Source organism: Apteryx mantelli, chromosome 13 (assembly GCF_036417845.1).
Source record: "Apteryx mantelli isolate bAptMan1 chromosome 13, bAptMan1.hap1, whole genome shotgun sequence".
Classification (NCBI taxonomy): domain Eukaryota; kingdom Metazoa; phylum Chordata; class Aves; order Apterygiformes; family Apterygidae; genus Apteryx; species Apteryx mantelli.
The window spans coordinates 26,406,967-26,429,748 of NC_089990.1; the positions used below are offsets into that span (position 1 = coordinate 26,406,967).

The 22,782-nt window shown below is 56.0% G+C and overlaps 3 protein-coding genes across 3 annotated transcripts in view; 2 read left to right on the forward strand and 1 right to left on the reverse strand.

The window, feature by feature from the left end:
- NHSL2 (NHS like 2) overlaps positions 1 to 9,748 on the forward strand; it is a 53,291-nt gene extending 43,543 nt beyond the window's left edge. The window contains exons 6-8 of the mRNA XM_067304463.1: positions 1,862 to 4,084; positions 4,233 to 4,365; positions 4,940 to 9,748. Of these exons, the coding sequence (XP_067160564.1) occupies positions 1,862 to 4,084; positions 4,233 to 4,365; positions 4,940 to 5,252 (2,669 nt within the window). The 3' untranslated portion in view covers positions 5,253 to 9,748. The remainder of the gene's footprint in view (positions 1 to 1,861; positions 4,085 to 4,232; positions 4,366 to 4,939) is intronic.
- A 789-nt stretch (positions 9,749 to 10,537) lies between these two features.
- PIN4 (peptidylprolyl cis/trans isomerase, NIMA-interacting 4) lies at positions 10,538 to 12,358 on the forward strand. Its single transcript, XM_067304076.1, has 4 exons — positions 10,538 to 10,638; positions 10,868 to 10,929; positions 11,081 to 11,200; positions 12,181 to 12,358. The coding sequence occupies exons 1-4, from the start codon at positions 10,599 to 10,601 to the stop codon at positions 12,337 to 12,339; spliced, it is 381 nt and encodes a 126-aa protein (XP_067160177.1). The 5' UTR covers positions 10,538 to 10,598; the 3' UTR covers positions 12,340 to 12,358.
- A 2,782-nt stretch (positions 12,359 to 15,140) lies between these two features.
- ERCC6L (ERCC excision repair 6 like, spindle assembly checkpoint helicase) lies at positions 15,141 to 18,928 on the reverse strand. Its single transcript, XM_013942227.2, has one exon. The coding sequence runs from the start codon at positions 18,911 to 18,913 to the stop codon at positions 15,194 to 15,196; it is 3,720 nt and encodes a 1,239-aa protein (XP_013797681.2). The 5' UTR covers positions 18,914 to 18,928; the 3' UTR covers positions 15,141 to 15,193.
- Positions 18,929 to 22,782: the final 3,854 nt, after the last annotated feature.

The following is a 22,782-nucleotide window of genomic DNA, read 5'->3' on the forward strand; positions in this document are numbered from 1 at the left end:
CCCAGGCCCGGCTGGTGCCTGCCAGAGCTGCCCTGACCATGGGCAGAGCCACCTGGGGGCTGATGCCCAGCATGGGTGCAGCCAGGCTCCCTGGGGACACCACACTGGGGCTGACCCTCGGGGACATAAAGGCCACTGCACTGGCTCTGCTCCCACCTGAGAAGAGGCTGCCTGGAGAGCCGAGGTCCCGGGCGCACTGGTGATGCTGGTCTGGCCCTGGGGCTGGGTCATGGGAGTGTGGACTCCCCCCTGGGGCCTGCATTTCCCCAAACTGCTAATTACAGCACCGAGGGGCCGCACAGCCCACCCCCCCCCCCCCAGGCAGTGGGAGTACAGGGTTGTGTGTCCTGTGTGGAAGGAGGATGGACAGACCATGGGGATTTTGCCCACACAGGTGTGAGAGGAGCTATTACCAGGTTGTAAGTGTTCCTGTTCCCAATCCCAACAGCTCCTCTCAAACAATAGCATTTGCCAAGCAATTAGGCTGTAATTTGTAAGTTATGTGAGATGATCCTGGGAAAAGGCAGAGATGGTGCAATGAGGGAGAGAGATTTCTATCTAAGGCAAAAATCTCCCACCTCTTGCTGGGAATTCTACCTCTTCCCGAGCAGCCTGTGCAGGGCCAACACTGCACTCAGCATCCCGAGTCATGGTCCTGCACATTTATGGGGTGGGAAGGCCACTGAGATTTCTCCCACTGATCCCAAAGCAAGGAGTCAACTGGATTCAGTGCTGGCAACTCCAGCCCAAGTCCTGGCCCCATGCTCACCCATCCCTGGTCCCTCATGCAGGGTACTAGAAGCATGAAGCACCAGCCCTGCCTCGATCTTCTCCTGGAGCTGGTGAGGCTGCCCATGCTGGCATGCTGAGGATGCTCACGGTGCCCCTGGCTGGCCCCAGATGGCCGTGCTGCCATGGACCCATGTTTGACCCCTGCCCAGACAGCATCTGTCATGGCTTGGGGGCCACCATGCACTACAGGAGGGTGCAGGGAAACTGGAGCCAGGTTCTTCTCAGAGGTACACTGGGACAGGAAACAAGCTGAAACAAGGGAAACTCTCATAGGTAGAAGGAAGTTTTTCCCCATGCGGGTGGTCGGAAACTGCGGTGGGGGCCCAGAGAAGTTGTCATGGTTCCTTCCTTGGGGACAGTTGAACCTCAAGTGGACGTGGCCTCGAACATCCTGATGTGGCTGCTTGTACTCTGAGCAGGGGACCAGACCAGACTCCCCAGGTCCCTTCCCAGCTGAGATTTGGTGACACAGATGAAATGCAGCCTGTGTGGGACCTGTGTGAGCCATCTCATCCCTCCCTGACCCTAGGGGTGGTGGCTTGCTCTGCTCTTTGTGGGCCCCATCCATGCTCCCAGCTGCAGGACAGCACTGGGTCAGCACTTTGGCCCCCATGGGGCTGATGTCCCCATGCACAGAGACTCCCACCTCAGCTGCTAAATCATCCATGCAGTCCCTGGCATGTCCCAGACAACAATTCTCAGGCCTACTTCAAGGGTTAACAAAGGCCATGGACTGTTCCCATTTGAGATGTGGCTATTGCGATTTATGAGCCTTAAAAATATCTGATAAGAGGATGCAAACCCTTCCCTGCCAGTCAGCCTGGGCATGTTCCGCTCAGTGCTAGAGATGCAGAGATCGGCCATGAACTCAAAATAGTCCTGGCCTCGTGGCACCTGGGTCCTGCCAAGCCACGCGCACAGGACTGTGCCTTTGACCTGCTGTTGGAGAGCAGAGCAGGGAGATGCCCAGGGTGGCCCCAGTGCAGGCACTGCTCCCCAGTGCCATGCACATGTGGCAGCCCTGGCCTGTGCAGCCCTGGATCACTGAAGCTTATGTCTGTCCCTGCAGGCAGCACCAACGGCCCCACGTTCAACACGCACGCGCCCATCGCAGAGTCTGTGTCCTGCAGCTTTGTGCCTGAGACTGCTAATGGGAAAAAGCCAACCCAAGAGATAAGCCCCCGCCAGCCGCTTTCTGCCCCACTGAGGAAGACCTTCAGTGACCTCGGGGAGACACTGCAGGCACGGTGCTACCAGCCACCTGCCAAGATGGACAATGCAGCCATGACCTACACCGGTGCCTGCAATGGGCCACAGGGCTCCACCTTCTCCCCATCATGGAGCGCCAATTCCTTCAGCTACACGAGTCCTCCCAGCCCCACTGCAGGCCAGAGCAAGGGGCCTGCATGTGCTTCACCAGGCAGCTCCAGCACATCACCAAACCTGGGCTCTCCCATGGACACTGACCGGGCAGCCTCCTTCTTCATCGCGAAGGAGGAGCATGTGGGAAGCAATGGGCCCAGCTCCTTTTCCTGTACAGTGCCTGAGTTCCCCCCAACCACCACGGGCAGCCAGAGGTGTGAGGGCCGAGAAACCAGAGTGAATTTCTTGCCAGGAAGCAAAGAGGAGACAGAGACAGAGAGGGAACCATCACGCCTGGACGTGGACCGGGGAGCCTGCCGGTTTCGTGAGCGGTCGCTGTCAGTGCCCACTGACTCAGGCTCTCTGTGCTCCATGGACATCACATATGCTGAGAACCGAAGGGGCAGCACCAACTACACCTTGAACTACCCCAGTGCCAGCTCTGAGGGCAGCACAAGTACTGATAATGTCTCCATGGGACTGGAACAAGACACTCAGCAAAGGCGACGCTCCAAAAGCATCTCCCTCAAGAAGGCAAAGAAGAAACCTTCACCACCCACACGCAGTGTCTCTCTGATTAAGGATGAGCAAGTCACCTCAGTGGGGCCTGGCCCTGCGCTGCCAAAGGATCAGAGACCCAAGAGCCTGTGCATCCCACTAGACCCTCAGGGCCACCGGCTGGTGCACGCAGATCCACAGGGAAATGCAGGCAGTGAGCCCGATGGTGTGGCCCCCTCCCGTCAGTGGTATCTCACAGACTGGAAGACTGGAGATCCCTACCAGTCTCTCTCCAGCTCTAGCACAGCAACAGGGACCACAGTGATCGAGCGTGTCAAGGCACGGGGCAGCTCTGAGTCCCTCACATCCCCCTCTATTTCCAGGGCCACAACACCCTCCCAACTCTCCACAGAGGTGGATCTCAAAACCTCTTCCCCGGGTAGGCGCACTGGACTGATGTCCCCATCTAGCGGGTACTCCAGCCAGTCTGAAACCCCAACACCAACCATCCCCACATCAGTGATCCTTGGGCACTCCCCACACCAGGTGCGTGTGAGGCCACTGGTCCCTGAGAGGAAGTCCTCGCTGCCCCCCACTTCCCCCATGGAGAGAAGCCCCAAGTCCAGGCTGTCCTTCGACCTGCCACTCACACCGCCTGCCCACCTTGACCTCTCAGGACTGAAGATCTCCCTGAAGGGGAAGACAAAAGTCAGCCGGCACCACTCTGATTCCACCTTCGGCATCAAGCTGGCCCAGAAGACCAGCCCCATCCAGCCCATCATGCCCATGGTCACACAGTCGGACCTGCAGTCCGTCCGCCTGCGCTCCATCAGCCGATCAGAGACAGAGGACAATGTGGATAGCCCAGACCATGGCGAGGAGCCAGCACACGGCCCCTGCACTGTGCCTGAGAGGAAGGTGAAGCCTCCTGTGGCAGAGAAGCCACCACTGGCCAAACGGCCCCCAAGCATCCTGCACAAGGCCCTGGCCCTGCGGGAGGAGGGTCCCCTGTCCCCCACATCCCCACCAAGCATCGCTGCCAAGGAGAAGGACAGCTTCGTGGTGCTGCGGAAAGGGGAGCTGAGGAGGAGTCCAGCAGAGCCCCTCTTGACCCCAGCCTTGGCAGGACCACGGCGGCTCTCACAGGGCAGCCTGGAGGATGAGCCACGGCCAGAGCGCTGCGGTGCTGCTGAGGGGGAGCGGAGGAGGTCCAAGGTGCCCCCGCCAGTGCCCAAGAAGCCCAGCGTGCTCTACCTACCACTCACACCGGTTCCAGCTCAGCAGGGAGCCAGCACAGGGGACCAGGCACTGACCCCCAGCCCCATCATCACGCTGGATGCTGACACCAGCTGCTGCGACCCAGATTTCGATGACCTGCCTCCTCCAGAGGCCCTGGGCACAGCGCAAGGCAGCGAGACCCCCTCCGAACAAGGTGAGTGCCCCTCACCTCCCTGCCTCCCTTCCCTGCACCCATGTCTTGTTTTACCCCAGGGACAACGAACCAATGGAGGAGGTCCCCTTTGCATCACCCCATGCCCACGCAGGGCATTTCACAGCTGCCTTCTCCTCCCTGTGCACAGGCAGCTCAACAGAGGCAGGCGTGGAGGAAAAGAGCTTCACAAGCGACAAGACAGCCGACTCCATTGCGGAGGAGGATGACGATGTGTTCATGGCATCCCGCACAACAGAGGATCTATTCACTGTGATCCACAGGTAGGGCCAGGGACATCAGCAGCTCTGGCATCGTTGCCTGGGCAGCGGCTTGGTGTGCAGTAATGGGCACGGCCAGTCAAGCCAGATGTGCCCATCCATGGCCACAGAGCTGGGTACAGCTCTCCCCCCCCATGCCTCAAATTTTCTGCACCAGGGTTGATGCTCAAGAACAAACTCAGGGTAATCCCCAGGGAGGTTGTTGCAGCCTCATGCACTTCCGAGATGGAATAGTTTTGTCTCCTGAGTCTGCCAAGCGGGATCTGTAACCAGGCTCGGTCACTAGCCTGCAAACAGGGTCTGTTCAGCTATCAACTTTGGGGCAAATTGGACCTATCTACCAAGACAGCACTTGAAGGTAGCTCAGTGCATTACCCAGCCACCAAACAGACTGGTTGTCCTGTTTCCCTGGCAGAGCAGCCACAGCCACAGCCACAGCTGAGCAGACACCATGCCCTCCATCCTTTAGATGCTCCCTCTCCCTGTGGCAGGACAGTGCTGTAGCAACTCATCCCATCCTAAGAGGTGGCAGCTCCTGCCCAGAGCTGCTCCCAACACACGTCTCTTTGGTGCTTAGGTCGAAGAGGAAGGTGCTTGGGTGGAAGGAACCCGGAGACACGTTTGGCAGCCGGCCCAATTCCCACTCACCTGTAAAGACTTCAGGGTCTCCGACCAGCGAGTCCCCTGCAGCAGTAGTCAGCACGGGGAAGTCCTCAAGCAGGAATGAAGACTTTAAGGCCCTGCTACAGAAGAAGAGCAGCAAAACCAGCCCTGGTACCCGGCCATCTGCAGCTGAACTGCTCAAGACCACAAACCCACTGGCTCGGAGGGTCATGACGGAGTTTGCCCCTGAGCTAGATGGTGCAAATAGCCCCAAGAGCCAGCCCTAACCATGCACAGTCCCTTCTGGCTATAAAGGGCTTGAGATGGCTGCAGAGAGTACTGCTCCGGGCAGTAGCTTTATGCACTCAGGTCTCTGCAGATGGGGTGCCTCAGGCTGCCCATGTGAGTCCATGTGCCCTGCTGGGCTTTTTATTTTTCTTTTGTTTCTTCCTTGGCGAATCTTCTTTTGATGTTCTCCGGGGGGAGAGCAGCTGACGGAGAGGCAGTGTTTTGACCTGAGGACACCATGGCTCTGGTGGAGATGGGATACATCAAGGGGGCAAGAGGCAGGCATGGAGCACCACAAATGGGATCATTCCCTGCTGAACCAGCTCCCTGGACCCTTCCAGCTTCTGCCCAGCACCTCCCCATGTGCTGGCTGGAGGACAGCACTCTTTCCTGCTTCTCGGGAGCCAGAAATGGACTGCAGCCCAGGTGTAATTCAGCATCCACGGTGAAGCTAGCTTGAAACTGTTTGGTCACTTCGGCATGTGGTACTTTAAATGGCTTTTATAATGCACAGTGTTGATGATGTTTTATTCTCTTTCTTTTGACACTGTAACTTGAGTTTCCCAGGCAAAGATCCCAGGTTTGAGTTCAGCTGGATACATGGAGATTTACTTTGGGAAGACATAAGGGGCCAGTTGGAAATGAGGTTGCTTTGGAAGAGCCACAAGCAGTTTCCACTCATCATCCAAAGCATACTCTCCCACCACACTGGTGGACCAGGCGCCTGCAGCCAGTGCATGATCTCAGGCCAAAATCCAGTCAATTGAACGCCCCTGACAATGCTGCATTTCAAAGAGCTCTTTGGCCCTCAGCCCAAAAGCAACACCCAGGGATGCTAACGCCATCTCCCATGCCCCATCTTCAAATGCTGTATGCACAGAGCCCAACTGAACTGAGCGCAGAGGCAGTCTGTGTGAAGGCACATGGCGTTCCTGGTGGGATCAGGCCCTGCCAGAATGAGCTGGTCCCATGGGAGGCAGTTGATTTCAGTTAAATTAAAGCATGAGGTGAGTTTTGGCCCTGCTGATGCAAGAAGGAAGGGGCAGCAACTGACCAGCGCTGCACTGAGGAAGTGGGGAGTTTCCTTCCCTGGCTCTGCCTGTTGCATGGGACTGAAGTACCCTGGAAAAGCAGGGTGGACCTGCATCTCCCGCAAACCTCTGCTGCTTCAGTTGCTGGAGGTCCTCAGTTCCTACCTAGCTGTTGGCCAAACCCAGCCAGGTCCATCTACCTAGATCTGATGTGATCCTATCCATCTCCTGGTTTATTTCTGGGGTCCCTCCCTCCCAACGCAGGGCAAGTGTTACCCACCACCCTGTCTGTGTCTGCCGGCAGTGGCAGCGGGGAGTTACACGAGGCTGAGCAGGACATGTGTGTATGCGGAGTGCCCTGTTCCACTCACAAAGCGGTGGCTGTGTCCCGCGGGTGTCTGGAGAGTGCTCTTGGCAGTGCCATCAACCCACCAGCACACAGGTCCCCAGGCCAGCCAGACTGCACTTCCCTGAGTGTGCATAGAGCGGGGGCCCTCCCAACACCAGGGAACACTGGCAGTGTCAAGGTCTCCCTAGTGCCAGCAGACATGCCCAGGGCAAGGCTCTTGCAAGATCAAGCCTCTGTGGCTCCCTGGCATATGGCCTCTCGCTACCAGGCAGGCCCCTCCCAGCATCATGTGTGCACTGCCACAGTGAGATGGGCAGATCAGAGCTCCCAAGCTGATGGCCTCTGAGTTCCTAGCAGGAGAAGACAGGGCAGCATCATGCCAGCGATGTGATCAAAGCACTGCTGTCTGCCACCCTCCGCATCCTGCTGGGACGCTGCTGAATGCTGCCAGCCATCGCAGGAGCTGGTGGCATAGTGGCAACGGCCCCGGGGCCCTGCTGATCAGCCAGGCTGCCGGAGCTCAGCCTCCCCGCAGCAGCTGGAGCTGCAGTTTGGGGCCCCTCAGAGACACAGCAAGGCTGGGCTGGACCTGGCAAAGTGCCCCATACTAGGAGTAGCCAGGATGCATTGCTGACACGTGCAGCAGACCTTGCGCTGTGTGTTCGTGCATGTGTGCGAGTGTCTGTGTCTGTGTGTCTGTGAGCGCGTGGGTGTTACAAGGAGGTGGCATGTGCCTTGGCAGAGGGATGCTGTGTAGCTGGCAGAGGGGTTTCTGAGCAGCCTCCCCCACCAAGGCATGCCAAAAGGATGGTCTGAACATCTCCCTCTGGGATACCAGCCCATGCCCAGGTGCAAGAACAAGGGAACAAGCTGAGATTCCTCCTGCTCACCCTCCACCCTGAGCTAATTTCAGCTGCTTAGTCCAGGCAGGTGCCCACACCCAGCTGGCACCATCACAGTGCCATGGGTCCCATCTCACAGACTCTCTGTGGGGAGGAGCACCTGCACCATGGCACTTGGCAGGGCAGTGCCTGGCTGCTCTGTCCCATGGCTTCACCTCCACAATGAGGCTTTTTATGTTTGAGGTCCGCCTTGGAATGGTCTCTGTTGTGACTCTACCATCCTCTTAGCCCAGACACCCTTCCTGCCCCTGCAGACCCTTAGATGGGCACATGTCTGCACCAGCTCCAGCTGCATTCAGACACAGGAGCGTGGCTGCAGAAGGAGAAGGGGAATTTTTAGGAGATAATGACAGAACTTGGTCTAAAACTTAGGGCTAACACCTAGTGCCGTGACAGGAGCCCCAGCTCTCAGCAACGTGGGTGCAAGGTCCACAGTACAGGGGATGAATCGTCCCCTGGTGAGAGATACAGGTGGCAGAGCCAGCCGGCTCCATGTTGGCATCTCAGGCCCTGCCTGGGACCTAAGGCTGTGGAGAGCCTTCCTCCCTCCAGAGCAGCGTTTTGTTCCAAGGTGGCATCTTGTGGGAGGAAGATAGGGCTGAAGAGCACAAGGCAGTGTGAAGGAGAGAAGTAGCATGGTCTAGAAATGCCAGTCACCTTCTTTGAGGAACAAGCACGGCTGCAAGCTTGTAGCAAGAGAGAAATGGCCAGACAGTGACTACTGGAGAAACAGGGTGTTCACAAAAATTAGACTTTATTTCTTTACATACTTCTGTAAGCTCCAGTGTGCTCCAAACCTCCTATGCCTGGGGAACAGTGATACAGCCAGGCTCAGTGTCCCTTTGCCAGGAGTGGCGGGGAAAGGGGTGCCTGTCACATGAGATCCTATAGTACAAGAAAGGTCTGACAGTGGAGCGGGAGGTGAAGGACAGGATCACAGAATCCCAAGTCCCCTCCTGCATGAGGATTCGTGCTGTTGCGGAGGCACCGCAGCACCACGACAGCAATTCCTTGGAGGGGCCAAGGCTGGTTTGGTGCCCACAAAAGGGTCTCTACCCCTCTCAAGAGCTCTGCACATAGATTGTGCCTGCTGTCCTCCTGCTGGTCTGGGCCCCATAGGGAGCAAACACCTCTTGGGAAACATCCCCTTCCCCAGGACTGTGCTGGATTTTACCCTCAAAGAGGCTCAGTTCTCCCTGTAGTTGTGTTTTTTTTTTTCCTCCCATTACTTGCACACTGCTCCCCTCCCTCTCATGGGGTTGCATAATTAAGCCTGTAATTAAGATCCAGGCTGAGAAACTCAGGAAAAAAAAGCTCATACAAATTTCTGTGCTTCATCTGTTTTGGATACTCTGGCACCCGCCCCCCAAGCCTCCTCCTCCTCCCCCCCAGGCCCAGCTGCACGAGGCTCTGTGCTGGCATGTGGGGCAGCAAGGTAGCAGTGGGGCGTGCTGCATGGCCTTGCCGGTCCTGGCACAGCCTGAGGAGCTGCTGCAGCCGGAGACGTACACACAGGGGAGAAGGAAGCTCTGGGAACAAGTACATTTTGCACATGACTGCTCAGGAAACCGACAATGGTGGAGGAGTGTGGGCACTGGAGCATAACCGGCCAGTGGACGGGACTCTGCAAACCGGGCTGGGGAGAGGAACATCAGTGCAAAAACCTGCTGGTGTTGTTGCTAGCGAAACCAGTCACCTCATATCTAATAAGAAAAGTCTCAAAACCCTAGGCTGTCCCGGGAAGAAATCCCAGCTGCACAGCCAGGGGTTTAGGCCACGTAACAGGAGTCCTGCGTCCTCTGTTTCCTTGGTCCCGAGGAATCAGCTCCTCCCTGCAGAGCTGGCGAGTTCCAGGGCAAGAACTGATCTCTGGCCGTTTGTTTCCTCGTCTCTCCACCTAAATGAATGTAGAAACGTTTTTTTTTTTTTCTGTTGGCTGTTTCGCTGCAGCAAAACCAGCTTGTGGCCCCTTGGGGAGCTGTGCCACAGCCACCAATACTGTGTCCCCGGATGCTGCAGGCCAGGCAGGTTGTGGAGACCTGTTGCTGCTGGTGGGTCCTGCCCAGAGGCCCCAGGTCAGCGACCGGCCAAGCCCCGGTCCTGGTCCCAATCCCAGCCCCACATGGAGGGCACAGGGTGGGGGGAGCCACGGTTTATTCTCCTGAATGTTGTACTTTTTAATCTTGCGAGCTTGGTAAAATGCTCCCTGCTGACGGCTGGCTGTGTGTGCTGGTTCTTGCATGGGGGTGGCTGGCACGCAGGCAAAGCGGGACACCCCAGGATGCTCCAGGGGGCATGGGGCATGGCCCCAATGCTTTGGGGAAGGCCCATGGCAGCCCCATTCACCAGAGGCTTCCGCAGCATCCACCACACACTCATGTGCCCATGACAGAGCTGGCTGGGCCACTGCAGGGTGCTGGGGACAAGCTGCTGGATGGGTGGTTGGGAAAGGCACAGTGGGGGTGCTGGGGACAGGTCTGAGGTGCTAGTGATAGGCCTGAGGTGCTGGGGACAGGCCCAAGCTGTTGAGGACAAGCTGTGGGATGGGTGCTGGGAGCAGTCCAGAGTGCTGGGACCAGGCCTGGGGTGCTGGAAGCAGCCTGGGGTGCCTGGGACAGGCCTGGAGTGCGGGGGACTGGTGCAGGATGGGTGCTGGGGACACGACTGGGGTGCTGGGAGCAGACTAGGGTGCTGGGGACAAGCTGCGGGATGGGTGCCAGGGCCAGCCCGGGGTGCTATGTTGGCGCTGGGCCGAGGCCCCCCCAGGAGCACAGACTGGCGGCCCCGGTGCCGGCGGGAGGCAGCCCGGGCCCCCGCTCCGGCGCGGCGCGGGCAGCTTGGGGCCCCACTCCGGCAGCCAGGGGCCCCGCTCCGGCGAGGCGAGGCACGGCACGGCGCGGCGCGGGCAGCTCGGGGCCCCACTCCGGCGAGGCGAGGCGCGGCGCGGCGCGGCGCGGGCAGCCCGGGGCCTCCCTCCGGCGCGGCGCGGCGCGACGCGGGCAGCCCGGGGCCTCCCTGCGGCGCGGCGCGCTCTGGTGACGGCTGGGTAGCCCGGGCAGCAGGATGCCTCCGAAAGGGAAAGGCGGCGGCAAGGGGGGCAAGGGTGAGCGGGGCCCGCATCGGGCCGGGGCCACCGGCCCCGGGGGGTGGCGGCGGCCCCGGCAATGGGACACCGGTACCGGCAGGGGTAGCGGCCCCGGCAATGGGACACTAGTAGCGGGGGGCGGCAGAGCGGGACGACTGGGGCGAGGCGGGCGGTGAGTGCCCGGGCCCGGGCGGCGGGGGTGCCGCTGGGGCCGGTGCCCGCCCGCCTCATGGCGCTGCGTTCACAGGTGGCGACGGCGGCGGCGAGGGCAAGGCCCAGGGCCCGAAGGGCGGCGGCAGCGCCGTGAAGGTGAGGCCGGGCCGGGGCGGCGCTGCATCGGGCCCTGCGCTGCCGCCCCAGCGCTGCAGCTCGGGTTTGCACCGCTGGGATGACCCAGCCACGGATGTGCCTGCCTGGTGGGGACCCTGGCCCCGTTCTGTGCTTTACCCTTGTCCTCTAGGTTCGACACATCTTGTGCGAAAAGCACGGCAAAGCCATGGAGGCCATGGAGAAGCTGAAGTCTGGAGTGCGCTTCAGTGAAGTAGCCACACAGTACAGCGAGGATAAAGCCAGACAAGGGGTATGTGCTGCTGTCTTATGTCTGTTCTCTAGACATTTCTCAGGGGAGGGTAGCATGGTCTGATAGACAGGGAAGCGGCCTTTGGGGGAACCTGGTCTCATTGCCTGACACTGGTATTTCAGTACTGCACACCTGAAGGAGCATGGTGTACTTAGGCACCTTCAGAAAGTTTGTTTCAGTACCTTCAAGCACAGCATCCCCATGTCCTTGACTCATCCTTGGTGGTGTGCAAACAAATGTCAGGGGCAACCTTAACTGCTACGCAAAGGCACAAGCAGTTAGCATTGGCTCAGCAGAAAGTACTTATGTGCCAGCAGAGCTGGGGCTATGGACTCATATTCAGATAAGTAATGATTAAACATTTCCATAAGGACAGCTATCCTACAGCGTGGCTCTGCATCTATGCATTGGCAACTCCTGCCAGTCCAGTTATTGATGGAAACAGCTCTTAAGTCCTGAGGCTGCCCTGATCTCAGCACCTGCTTCAAGGCCCCCTACCCAGCCCTACACTTCTTATTCAGGCTAGGGCTGGGGCACCATCAATAGGCTCTGGGCATACGGGATTGAGTACTGCTTTGGGATGACAAAGGAGGTGCATTGTGTTTGGGGCGAGGAATTTGTTAGAATGGAGAACAGTAGAAGCAAGATGAACAGTTTTCTTCGTACAGGCAAAGGCAAGAGAGCAGAAAGGCACAGCTGAAGCATACAAACCCCACAGCAGCAGGAAAGCACTTGTTAAGGGCAGGGTGCTGGCCTGCCTTGGTTCTAGCCAGCCATCACTTGCTGAGAGGCACCACTGAGAGTTCATCCCTGTGTTGTCCTCCCCTTTATGAAGTGGTACACACTGCAGAGACTGAGACTTCCAAACACTGGCTGGAAAGGTCTCCTGTCTCATGAACACATCACCCACCCTTCCTGCTGAAGAGACACCTTTTGCAGTGAGATTCTCAAAGCTTAACCCTGTTGATTCCTTCTTCCAGGGAGACTTGGGCTGGATGACCAGAGGTTCCATGGTGGGACCTTTCCAGGATGCAGCATTTGCCTTGCCTGTGAGCAGCATGGACAAGCCAGTATATACAGACCCTCCTGTCAAAACAAAGTTTGGGTACCACATTATCATGGTGGAAGGAAGGAAATAAAATATGAATGATCATTAAACTTTTGATTGCTTGAATTCAGAGAGCTTCCCAGGCACCTTGACCTTGCAGCAGAATGGTCATAACCAGCAGCATGTTTTTGAAACATCTGATCTTCTCTGTCATTTTGGCAGGAGGCACAGAATAGAGCCAACAGAGAACAAAGCCATACAGAGAGGTAGAGCACTCCTTGAAAAGGTCAGGCAGTAGTTTTCAGCAGTTGAGGTCTTTGTCTTGCTGTCTAGCTCTTGCTGTTCCTGTTGCAAAGATGAGTTGTTCACCTGAATAAGAAACTCAGACTTTTATGTACAAATGCAAGTCTTCTGGTGAGAGAAAGAGGAACTCCCTAGAGCACATGTCTTTATCCCATCCTCACTAGTGGGAACATGAACAGCTCTTACACTACCATTTCTGCTCCAGAGCTCTGGAGGTGACCACACTTGTCTTGGGAAGTCTCCCTTTGGTAAAGTTTGGATAATGTTACAGCTAGAACTACTGTTCCCTGCCTTGGGCAGACTCATTGGTGTGCACAGGGTATCAGTTACTAAGTAGAGGTGGTGATAAATAACCCAAGGCTGGAGGCACCATGACTATGATCATAGCTGGGGGAAGGAGAGGAAGGTGGATTGGGGAAAGGTGGATGAGAAGAGGAGGCATGTCTATTACTGCATAGAAAATAACCTAAATCTAAAGCTACACCATATCCACTCATAGCTTGGGCAAGAAACTGTAACTTAGGGTTGAGTGAGAGGAAAGCTAGAGGGGGAGAGGAAAAAAAAAACAACAAAAAAAACCCCACACTCTCTAATTGCTTGCTTGTTGCCTCCTGCATCCCCCTGCTGTTAGGCATGCAGTACATACCACAGCCTGCTAGGCTTTAGACTCTTCCTTCTGGCAAAGCTGGCAAAAAGGATAGCATGACCAATGTGACTGAGACAGCCTAGCATGTCTCTTGCATCTTGGATTTTAGCAATAGATATTTCGGTGCACTGCTGAAAGATAGTTCTCAAACCAGACATAGCTACTGACAACCTTTGGCTTTGTTTGCAGGTGAACATCCTACTCTATTGGAGATAGTGTTTTGTCCTTACCTCTGAGCCCTTAAATAGAACAAAAAGTCTTTTCCAAGATTAAATACAAGAAAGAAGTGAGACTGAAACCAGGGCAGGTCTTGTTTTCTCCTCCCCCACTTATTGGGGTGGTTTTTTTGTTTGAAGAACTGCATGCTTCCAGAGGCCAACCGCTGTTTGTAAAGCTCTGTGTTCATTAGTATTTTGTTACAAAAGGCAGACAGGCCTTTCGGTAGCATGAGAGCAGATGTGGCCACATTTAAGGGATGCTCTATTAATAAACTGGTTGTTTACAGGCTACAAAGGCTTTGTTCTACCTATTAGCAGAAGCGCATCAGTGCATCCCCCCATTTTCTCCCGTTCTGACAGGATCATTATTTGTATTTGGAATATCTTCTAGTACAGAAGATTTAAATTCAGACCAGTTTCTTCTACAGACACAAAAAAAACAAAACAAAAACAAAAAAAAACACTCAGGAAGGTGTGAAAGTCCCATGCTACACACTGTAATACAGAAGGCAAACTTGCTAGATATTAAACAACATACGTGGCATGAGGGGGCCTTAAAATTCTTTTGCTGTCACAAGGAAAGAATATGCTGCAGTTGGTTACAGTTGTGAGTTTCCCCTGGCCAAGTTTACCTCATTGTAAAAAGTAAAGATGTCAGAGGGGCAAGTTAAACAAGCAGACAAATATTATAACAGATACTAGGAGCGCTGTTAAGAGCCAGAACAAGGTTCTTCCTATTTTAAACTTGCAGTCCTGAACTAGCAACCCACTTCATAGTTCCATTGAGCCTGCAGTACCTGGGACAATATTTATCTATTACAGCTAGATTGCATGTAAGAGGAGCATTGGAGAACTTCCTTGCCAGAGGAAAAGCAGCCCAAAACTGTAAAACCAACATTTTACCCCCTCCTGCCACCTCCATGCAAGAACAGGCTTCAACTGTACTCCTCAGGACAGGGGGGTACAAGGTCAGATTCTAGACTCCTTTGAGGTCCTTTGCTCCTCCAGCAATACAAAAAGGTTCAAGATGTTCAGCAACTTGCATCTGTCAAGGCCCAGTTGCTATTCCAGTCATTCTGCAACCCCTCCCACAACTATGTAACCTGTCTACAGCAACCACAGTCTAGCAGGGATTTGAGCAGAAGGGTTTCCACAATGCCACATTTAGCATTAGACCTGGCACGAGGCAGATGGTGTACTGGCCTCCATCGCTTGGAGGATTTATAGTGGCAAACTTTTTAGCAAGTAGAAGTGTTACATGCCTAAACAAGCTGCACTGAAAGTGCATTCTCGGACCAACTTAAATCCAGGCTGCAGTAGCTCTGGAAAGAACTACAGCAGCCTAAATTCAGACTACATTAAGCTGCTGTGGAACCATACCTGAAGACTCATCAGGAGAGCTAAGACACAGTAACAGAATCTGAAAGGCAGAAACATGAAGCCAAAGCAACAAGCTTTGAGGAGAAGGATTTAGGCATAGAAGAAATGTTTTATTAAGCAAGCAAACAGGAATATGAAATGTTTTTATCTTAGTGAACCGAATCCACAGTGAAGTCCCTTTCCCAGCACCTAAAACCTAAAGACAGACTACTTGATTCTCAAACTGCTTCCTCACAGAGGAAGAAATGCTGAACTTGTTCAGTCACCATGACTGCAAGTTTCATAACATGAAAGAAGAAATTCCTATGGCAGCCATCAGTCCCAAGCTAGTTGAAACCAGTGATGTAGTTTAGACCAACATTTTATGAGAAAAGTGAGACTATAAAAGCATACATATTTCATTTCTGGGCTAGCTGTCTATACAAGTTCAGGGTCATAAGCATAACTTCAGGATCTCCATTTTTTATGTCAAGAGCTTGCAGAAAACAGTTCAACGCCTCCTGTAGTTTTCCCTCATCCTTCAGTTTCTTCCCACAGTCTATTAAGGTACTGTAATTATCTAAGGCAGGAGAGGAACTCTGACCAATGTCTTTCTGGGAGACACTTTCCTGGGTGAAGTAGTCTATCTGCTCATCAGACTGAAGTTCAGCATCACCAGTGGATTCCTCCTGAGATGACTCTGTTTCATCTGCTTCAGACTGTTCAGACTGCATGCAATCTAGATGGAAGGATTCTCCAACCGCATCAAGTGTTTCTCCAGCAGGTTCTTCTTCAGGCTCAGCAGATTCCCCACTACACTCTTCAGCTTCTTCTTCTACAAGGTCCTCTTGCTCCTCAGTATTTTCTTCATCATCACTGGTTCCTTCATCATCAGTGGTTCCCATGATTTCTCCAATATCCTCAACCTGGTCCACCACCATGTTGATTACAGATCTTCTGGAAGCTGTAGACCTGTTCCCACTGTTAGTTACCCGGGGAGAAAAGATGGCCTTTGCTATACTTCTGTCACATTTAGGAGTGGATGCACTGATTCCTTCCAAAAATTGATGCAGAGGGCTGTTCAAGGGAGAGGACCTTTTATCAGACTTGTTTTCCTTCAAGATCACAATGGAATGGTTTTCATCCTCACTGTCAGAAGCGATTCTTTGTATGCACTTCTTTCTACTAAAAGCAAAGACACTACTACTTTCCTCTGATGTTTCGTTCTCTTGCAGGGAGTTATTCAGATCTTTAGCTGTGTGGCAGGAGTTTCCAAAGTTATCATTCTCACATACCCAACTTTTCATTGGAGATTTACAGTCACTTTCTGCTTTTAGTTGAAACTCTGCCTTTTCTGGATTCTCCAGTGATCTTTCCCCATTTGAGACATCTTGCCAACCATCTTCAGACTCTTCCAAGACAAGATTGAAGTCCACTTGCTCCTGGAGAGAAGACACAGACATAGCCTCCATACTGGCTTCCAACACATGAGAGTTCTGCATCCCAGCATGGACTTCCGGCATAACATTTGATAATCTTGGCAGTGTGGCAGCCAGAGGTAGCTCAGGAATGTCATTCTCATCTGTCCCCAAAGCAGCAAGTGGTTCAGGTACCTGATCCGACAGTTCTGCAGTTTTAGGATCATCAGCCATACCAGATTCATCACAGGAGCGCTGAGATTGTTCAGACAGACCATTCCCTGCATCAGTCAAGCTATTTGAATTTACATGAAAAGTACGAGAACACCATTTCTGTTCAAGACTCGGGCTCTCCCTGTCAAGTGGATGAAGTCCAGGGGATGATGGCATAATGCTTGATTCATGATTTTGCTTAGATTCTTGTATATGGGATTGTTTCACTATCTCACTGCTAGTATCCATACTGGACACATCTTGTGCCAGTTTCTCTTCACCTTCATCATCAATAGTCAGACTTGTCATTTTAGAGCTGACATTAACAATCTGGACTTCCTCATCCTCTGTAAGATCTATAGCTTCATCATTTTCAAGTTTAGCAACTACTGGTGGTGAAACAAAGCGACTGATGTTGTTCAACCCTGGAGATTTCTTCTTTGGCTGGGAAGCCAGTTCTGGTGCTCTTGGCCATGTCCCCTCAGAAGCATTTCCGATTCTCTCCATCCTCTGGTCTCTAAGCTGAGACTCTAACTGAACTAGCTCATGGGCTTTCTGTACCCTCTGTTGAATGTATTGATGGGCTTCTTCGCTCTCAGCCTGCTCCTCGTGAGTTATTTCCCTTGTATATATTAAGTCATGATCAGAAATGCCAAACATTTCCAGAGAGTGCAAATAAGCAATATGTTCATCCAGCTGCACATCAGTCTTTCGTTGGGTGGCATGCAGAGACTGCAGCTGGATTTGAGTTGCAGATGTTCGAGTATCTTCTAATGTGAAAAGCTCCCTTAGTTCCTGTTTGGAAAAATATCTATATGGGTTCTTTTTGTCACCAGTAGTCTGTCTTATTAATGAATCCTTGAATACTTGTCGCCTATATATTTTCTCTTCCACGGTACCACAGGTAATCAGTCTATAAATTACTACATTCTCCTTTTGCCCAATCCTATAAGCTCTGTCCACAGCCTGGGCATCTGTAGCTGGATTCCAGCTGGGATCAAAGATCACTACTCTGCTAGCTGCTGTTAAGGTTATACCAACACCACCAACTTGTGTAGTGAGCAAGAAGACAGAGTAGTCTTTGTCATTCTGAAATGCACTAATGCGCTTTTCCCGTTCTGTTAAGTGGGTTACTGTTCCATCAATACGCATGATCTTAAATTGTCTGCGAGACAAAACATGCTCTATGATATCTAGCATCTTCCTCGACTGTGAGAATACCAGTGTTCTGTGTCCCTCATCTCGCAGCCTTTCTAGAAGTCCTACAAGGAACAGCATTTTCCCAGACTCCTGAATCACAGTCTCTTCAGATAGATGATCTATTTTGTTAGCTCCTGAAAGTAAACCTGTTTCACTCTTGTAATCCTGCTCAGAGTATTCGTGTCCTTCTAAGCCCAGCTGGATACATGCTCTTGCAGACAGAAGCCTGGGGTGGTCACACAGCTTCTTCAGGACAGTCAGCTCCGCCAAGGGTGATCGGGTTGTCATCAGCACTTCTTTCAAATGATCCAGAGAGAGAAAGTTCCTGTAGATCTCCTCTTGTATTGGTGCTAAATACACCCACACAACAAAGTCATTTTTCCTAGTAAGAGATGGCATAACAGGAGCACTATTCTCACTTGGATTCTCAGGAAGAGGAGCATGCAATTTGTCAGCATTACAATTTTCTTTTATATCTTCTTTAGTTCTTCTGAGAAAATATGGCTTTATAATGGTCATTAGATTCTCAGATATTTTAAGTCCCAGCGCTTTCTCTCCTAGAGTTGCATCCTTCTCTCTTGCCCTCGTAATAGGATTCTCATATTCCATTTTAAATGTTTTGGCTGTTCCTAAGAGAGAGCCTTGGCATGCAAAGTCGAACAAGGACCACATTTCCCGCAGGTTGTTTTGCACTGGGGTGCCCGTGAGGAGGAGGCGATGTTTTGCAGGAATAGCGTACACACACTTTGTCGTTTTGTTTGACGGGCACTTGATTTTATGCGCTTCATCGAGAATGACGTAGTCCCAGACAAACTCCTCTTCATGGCTGCTGGCAAGCTGCTTCCAGTTGTTAATAAGCATCTGGTAGCTTGTGACAACGATACCATTCTTCCTCTGGACCCTCTCCAGGTTCCTGGTGCGCTCTGTCTTGCTGGTGCCATGGAACTCCTTGACACGCAGGCCAGGGGTCCAGCGAGCAAACTCTGCCAGCCAGCTGCTGACCAGCGTGGTGGGCATGATGAGCAGGACATGCCGGACAAGGTCAGCATCAAACATGCCCGAGAGGAAGGCGATGATCTGGATGGTCTTGCCCAGGCCCATGTCATCAGCCAGGATGCCGCCGGGCCTGCCCTCTCGGTGCAGGTGGTACAGGAAGGCAACGCCTTCCCGCTGATGCTGGAAGAGCTTCTCGTGCATCTCCCCGTAGAGCAGCAGGCCGCTGCCGCACACGTCCACGAAGCCTTCCTCCTCCTCCTCCTCCTCCTCCGCCGCCGCCGCCTCGGCCAGCGCCGCCTCCACCCGCCGCATGCGGCCGCTCAGCTTCTCGCTGGGACGGATCGCGGCCGCCAGCCGGAACAAGCGCAGCGCCTCCTCCAGCTCCCCGCCGCCCGCCGCCGCCTTCGCCCCGCTCACCAGCCTGCGGGACCGGCCGTGGGCACCGCATCGAGCTCGCCGCGGCACCCGCCGCCCCCGGCGCCCCGCCTCGCCTCGCCCCCGGGCCCGGCCCTCCCCCCACCGCCCCCGCCTCCCCCTCCCCGCCGCCCCGGAGGCCCGACCCCGTCGCCTCCGCCCTTCCCCTCGGGCCCTCCCCGCCTCGCCCCGGGGCCGAGTGGCCCTGGGCGCCGCCGCCTCAGCCCACACCAGCCCCCCGCCGCCGCGGGCTCCCGCACAGACGAGGACCGCCCGGGGACAGCGCCCCCGCCCTCACCTCCGGTACCGCTCCGCCTGCCCCGGCTCCAGCTCCGGATCCGGATCCGCCATGGCGCGCGCCCTGCCGCTGCCGCGCCGCGCTTCAAACCGCCGCCCTTCCCGTCCTGCCCCGCGCTCCCCTCGGCGCATGCAAAGCAAAGGCCGCGCGCCCAATCAGCGCCTGGGGGCGGGGCTTCGGCCTGCCGAGCCCCGCCGCCACCACGTGGGTTTGGGGGCGGGCCGGGCAGGGGCAGGAGCTGGGACAGGGACAGGGACAGGGACAGGGACTGGGCCTGGGGCAGAGGCTAGGGCAGGGGCTGCAGCTGGGGCAGGGGCTGGGTTTGGGGAAGGAGCTGGGTTTGGGGCCGGAGCTGGGACAGGGACTGGGACTAGGGCAGGGGCTGGAATTGGGGCTGGGACAGGGACTGGGGCAGGGAGAGGAACAGGGGCTGGAAGTGGGGCTGGGACCGGGACAGGGACTGGGGCTGGGGCCAGGCTGCACTGCAGTGGTGCTGGGTTCAACAGGGACTGGGCTACAGTGGGACTGGGCTGCACTGGGTCAGTTCTGCCCACTGCTGGTGGTGTAGAGCTCCTAGGGCGAGGGCCTGGCTGCACTGACCCTTGGTGCACAAGGCTCTGGAGCCTCCTTCTTTCCTTTCCCCCTGCCTTTCCTGGTGGGGACAAGGGAGCAGCGTTTCCCATGCGCTTTGTCTGTGCAATGGGAGACATTGCCATGCTGCCTCAGGACTACTGGCCCCATGGGGACTGAATGGTCATGTTGAACCCCATGCAGAGTCAGAGACACCCCAGCCCTGGGGCACATGAGGGACCCAAAGGTGCTAGGGATGGGCTGCAGAGGCCGTGTGCCTGGGGAGAGGCCCAGGAATGGGAGTGCACAGGAAGAACCGTGATGCAGATCTGCACCAACGCTCACAGAGCACACTGAGCCCAGCACAGGCCAGGCGAGCCAGGGAGCTGCAGCTCTGCTCCTGGCTCTTCAGCTGCATCCGAAGCTGCTGCTGAACTCAGAGCACACCAAAGCAGTGCTTCCCTTTCCATGGGCTGCTCAAAGAGCAAGCGGGATCGGCAGCAGTGCCTGCACCATGCAGCTGCTGCGCAGCCAGGAGACAGCAGTTGTGGCTTGAAAGGGTGAGAGATGCTGGCCTGGAGCTGGAGTCCTCAGAGTGGGACCAGCAGTGCGGCGTGGGCTGCTAGAAAGCCCCAACCTAGGCTTTGCTTCCCCGCAGCCACTCACTGCCGTTCATTGCTTGCCCTCCATGCCTGGAGCTGCCCAAGGGGCAGCGCCTGCAGCCTGGCACCTTCACTGGGCCGTGCTCCCGGGAGCAGGGGTGCCCCCTGAGCACCAGCACCCCAACCACTCTCATCTCTGCAGGCAGCTCTGGCACCCACATGGGCGTTTCTGTTTGAATACAACACCAGCCCTTGTTTTTTTAGCCCCATATGGAGGTAGACAGTGAAGAGCTGATGACTCCGGCTTAGGGGATCTCTGGTTCATTATAGTTGACATATAGGGTGTTCCCAGGAGTCACAGCCAATACGCAAATCCCCCAGATTGTCATATCCTGGGTCAGTCATCCTGTAAGGGAGCATGTGAACCAAGACAGGACCTTGCAGAGAGACGTCTGGGCAGAGAACAACAGCAACCAGGTAGTAGGTGGACCGTGCCCGTTTGTGGGGATCCAATTGCTAACAACTGCCTCTCCCAACGGCAGCACTGTGGGGTCGTCGGCAGCAGAGAAGGGTGGGGGTGTCTTGCCAAAGGCCTCCAGGCTAGCGATGAGCTGTCCAAGCTTGCCCGGCCCGTTGGTGCGTGCAGCACCCAAAAGGGCATGCGAGCTGGAGCGAGGCACTGCTCTGGAGGCACAGGGTTGAGAGTCTCCTGCAGCCCGCGGGGGGCTGCTCTGCCCTCCCCACATCCTCCCAACACCCCTCTTCCGTGCTAAGTTTTTCCTTCCCTTCCTGGAGCGATGTGGCCAGAGACAGTTTCCTTCTCATGAGTCAGTCGAACAAGGCCTTGACTTCCTCCTGCGCAGCTGCCGCGGAGCAGGGGGTTGGGGGGCAGGGGGTTGGCCGTGAGCTTGCTGCGCTGGCAGGACCAAGCTCTGGAAGGGGCAATGGGCAGCAGCTCCCAGCACTGCCCACTCCGTGGCAGCAGGAGACCTCCACACAGCACTGGGAAGAAGCCGGCCTTTGAGGAGGGCCGAGCCGGGCTCAGCGCAAGCCCCAGCTGTGCCCTCCCGCTGCGGATGTACCCCACAGTTGCCCCCGGTGCCTCAGTTTCCCCACCAGGGCCGACCTCTTGGCTCATCCTGTCCCTCAGTGCCGTGTGGCGGTTACCTGCAGCTCCGAATGGCTCACACCCGTGTGGCTGAGGGACTAACGGGAAAGGTCGCATGGAAAAAGGAAAAAAAAGAAAAAAAAACTTAAAAGCAGCCTCTTTTACATGAAGCCTGCACTAATGCTGGGATGGCAGCAGCGTTGTTACCTGTGCCCTGGGTAGGACGTGAGCGAGGTGTGTGGGGGGGGTCTCTTGACCCCTCTAGCGCCACGCAGGGTCCCCCCGGTTTGGGCCCCCCTGCGGTGCGCTCCCCCCCCCTCCGGTGCGTGGGCTCCCCCCGCGTGGGGCCGGTGCGGTCCGCCCGCCTGCAGGGGGCGCTGGCGCGGCAGGCGGGCGCCGCTCTGCGCTGCCGCCCCCCTCGGCGCCGAGTCGCCGGGAGACGGAGGGCGCCGCGGGCCTGGCCGGGAGGTGCCGCCATGGAGCCGCCGCCCGCCGGGGCCTGGAGCCTCGCCGCAGCCGCCGGGGCCGGGCCGCGGGAAGGGCCCGGGCCGGGGAGGGCGCCTGGGCCGGGTCGGGCAGGGGCGGCGGCGCAGAGCGTGGCCGGCGAGGAGCTGCGCGCCGGGCGGTGGGCTCCGTGCGTGCTGAGCCTGGGCCAGCGGCACGGCCGCCACGAGTGAGTACCGCGCCGCGCCGCTCCCGGGGGTCGCGGCGGAGCCGGCGGGGCCTCGGGGTGCCGCGCCTGCCCCGGCCCGAGCGCAGAGGCGGCCTCGGTCGCACCTGCCGTGGCCGCGGCGGGGTCTCCGTTGCTCTGCTTTGAGGAAGAGACCGAAAGAGCGCAGGTCCGTGACGGCCTTTCTGGTGGCGGGGCTGGGGGAAGGTCCCGTCCCCGGCCGTGGTGTGTCGTTGTCTCCGGGTGCAGAGGCGCCCCCGCTGCGGCTCGCTCTGGCTAGAGATGCGACTTCTTGCCTTAGTCGCTCGGACTGGTTCACTAGCGCTGCTCCTGCGGGGTTTGGGGGGGTGCGGATGCTCTGTTCTGGGAAAGCCCGTGTCTCTGCGTCCTTTCTGGAGCTTCTCAGCTCTCCAAGCCTTTACTGAGCTTGCCTCAGTCCTGGAGGGGCTTGTGCCACTTTGGGTATGCCAGAGAACATAAAGCTGTATGTTTAGAGAAGCCGTAGGGACAAAATAGACT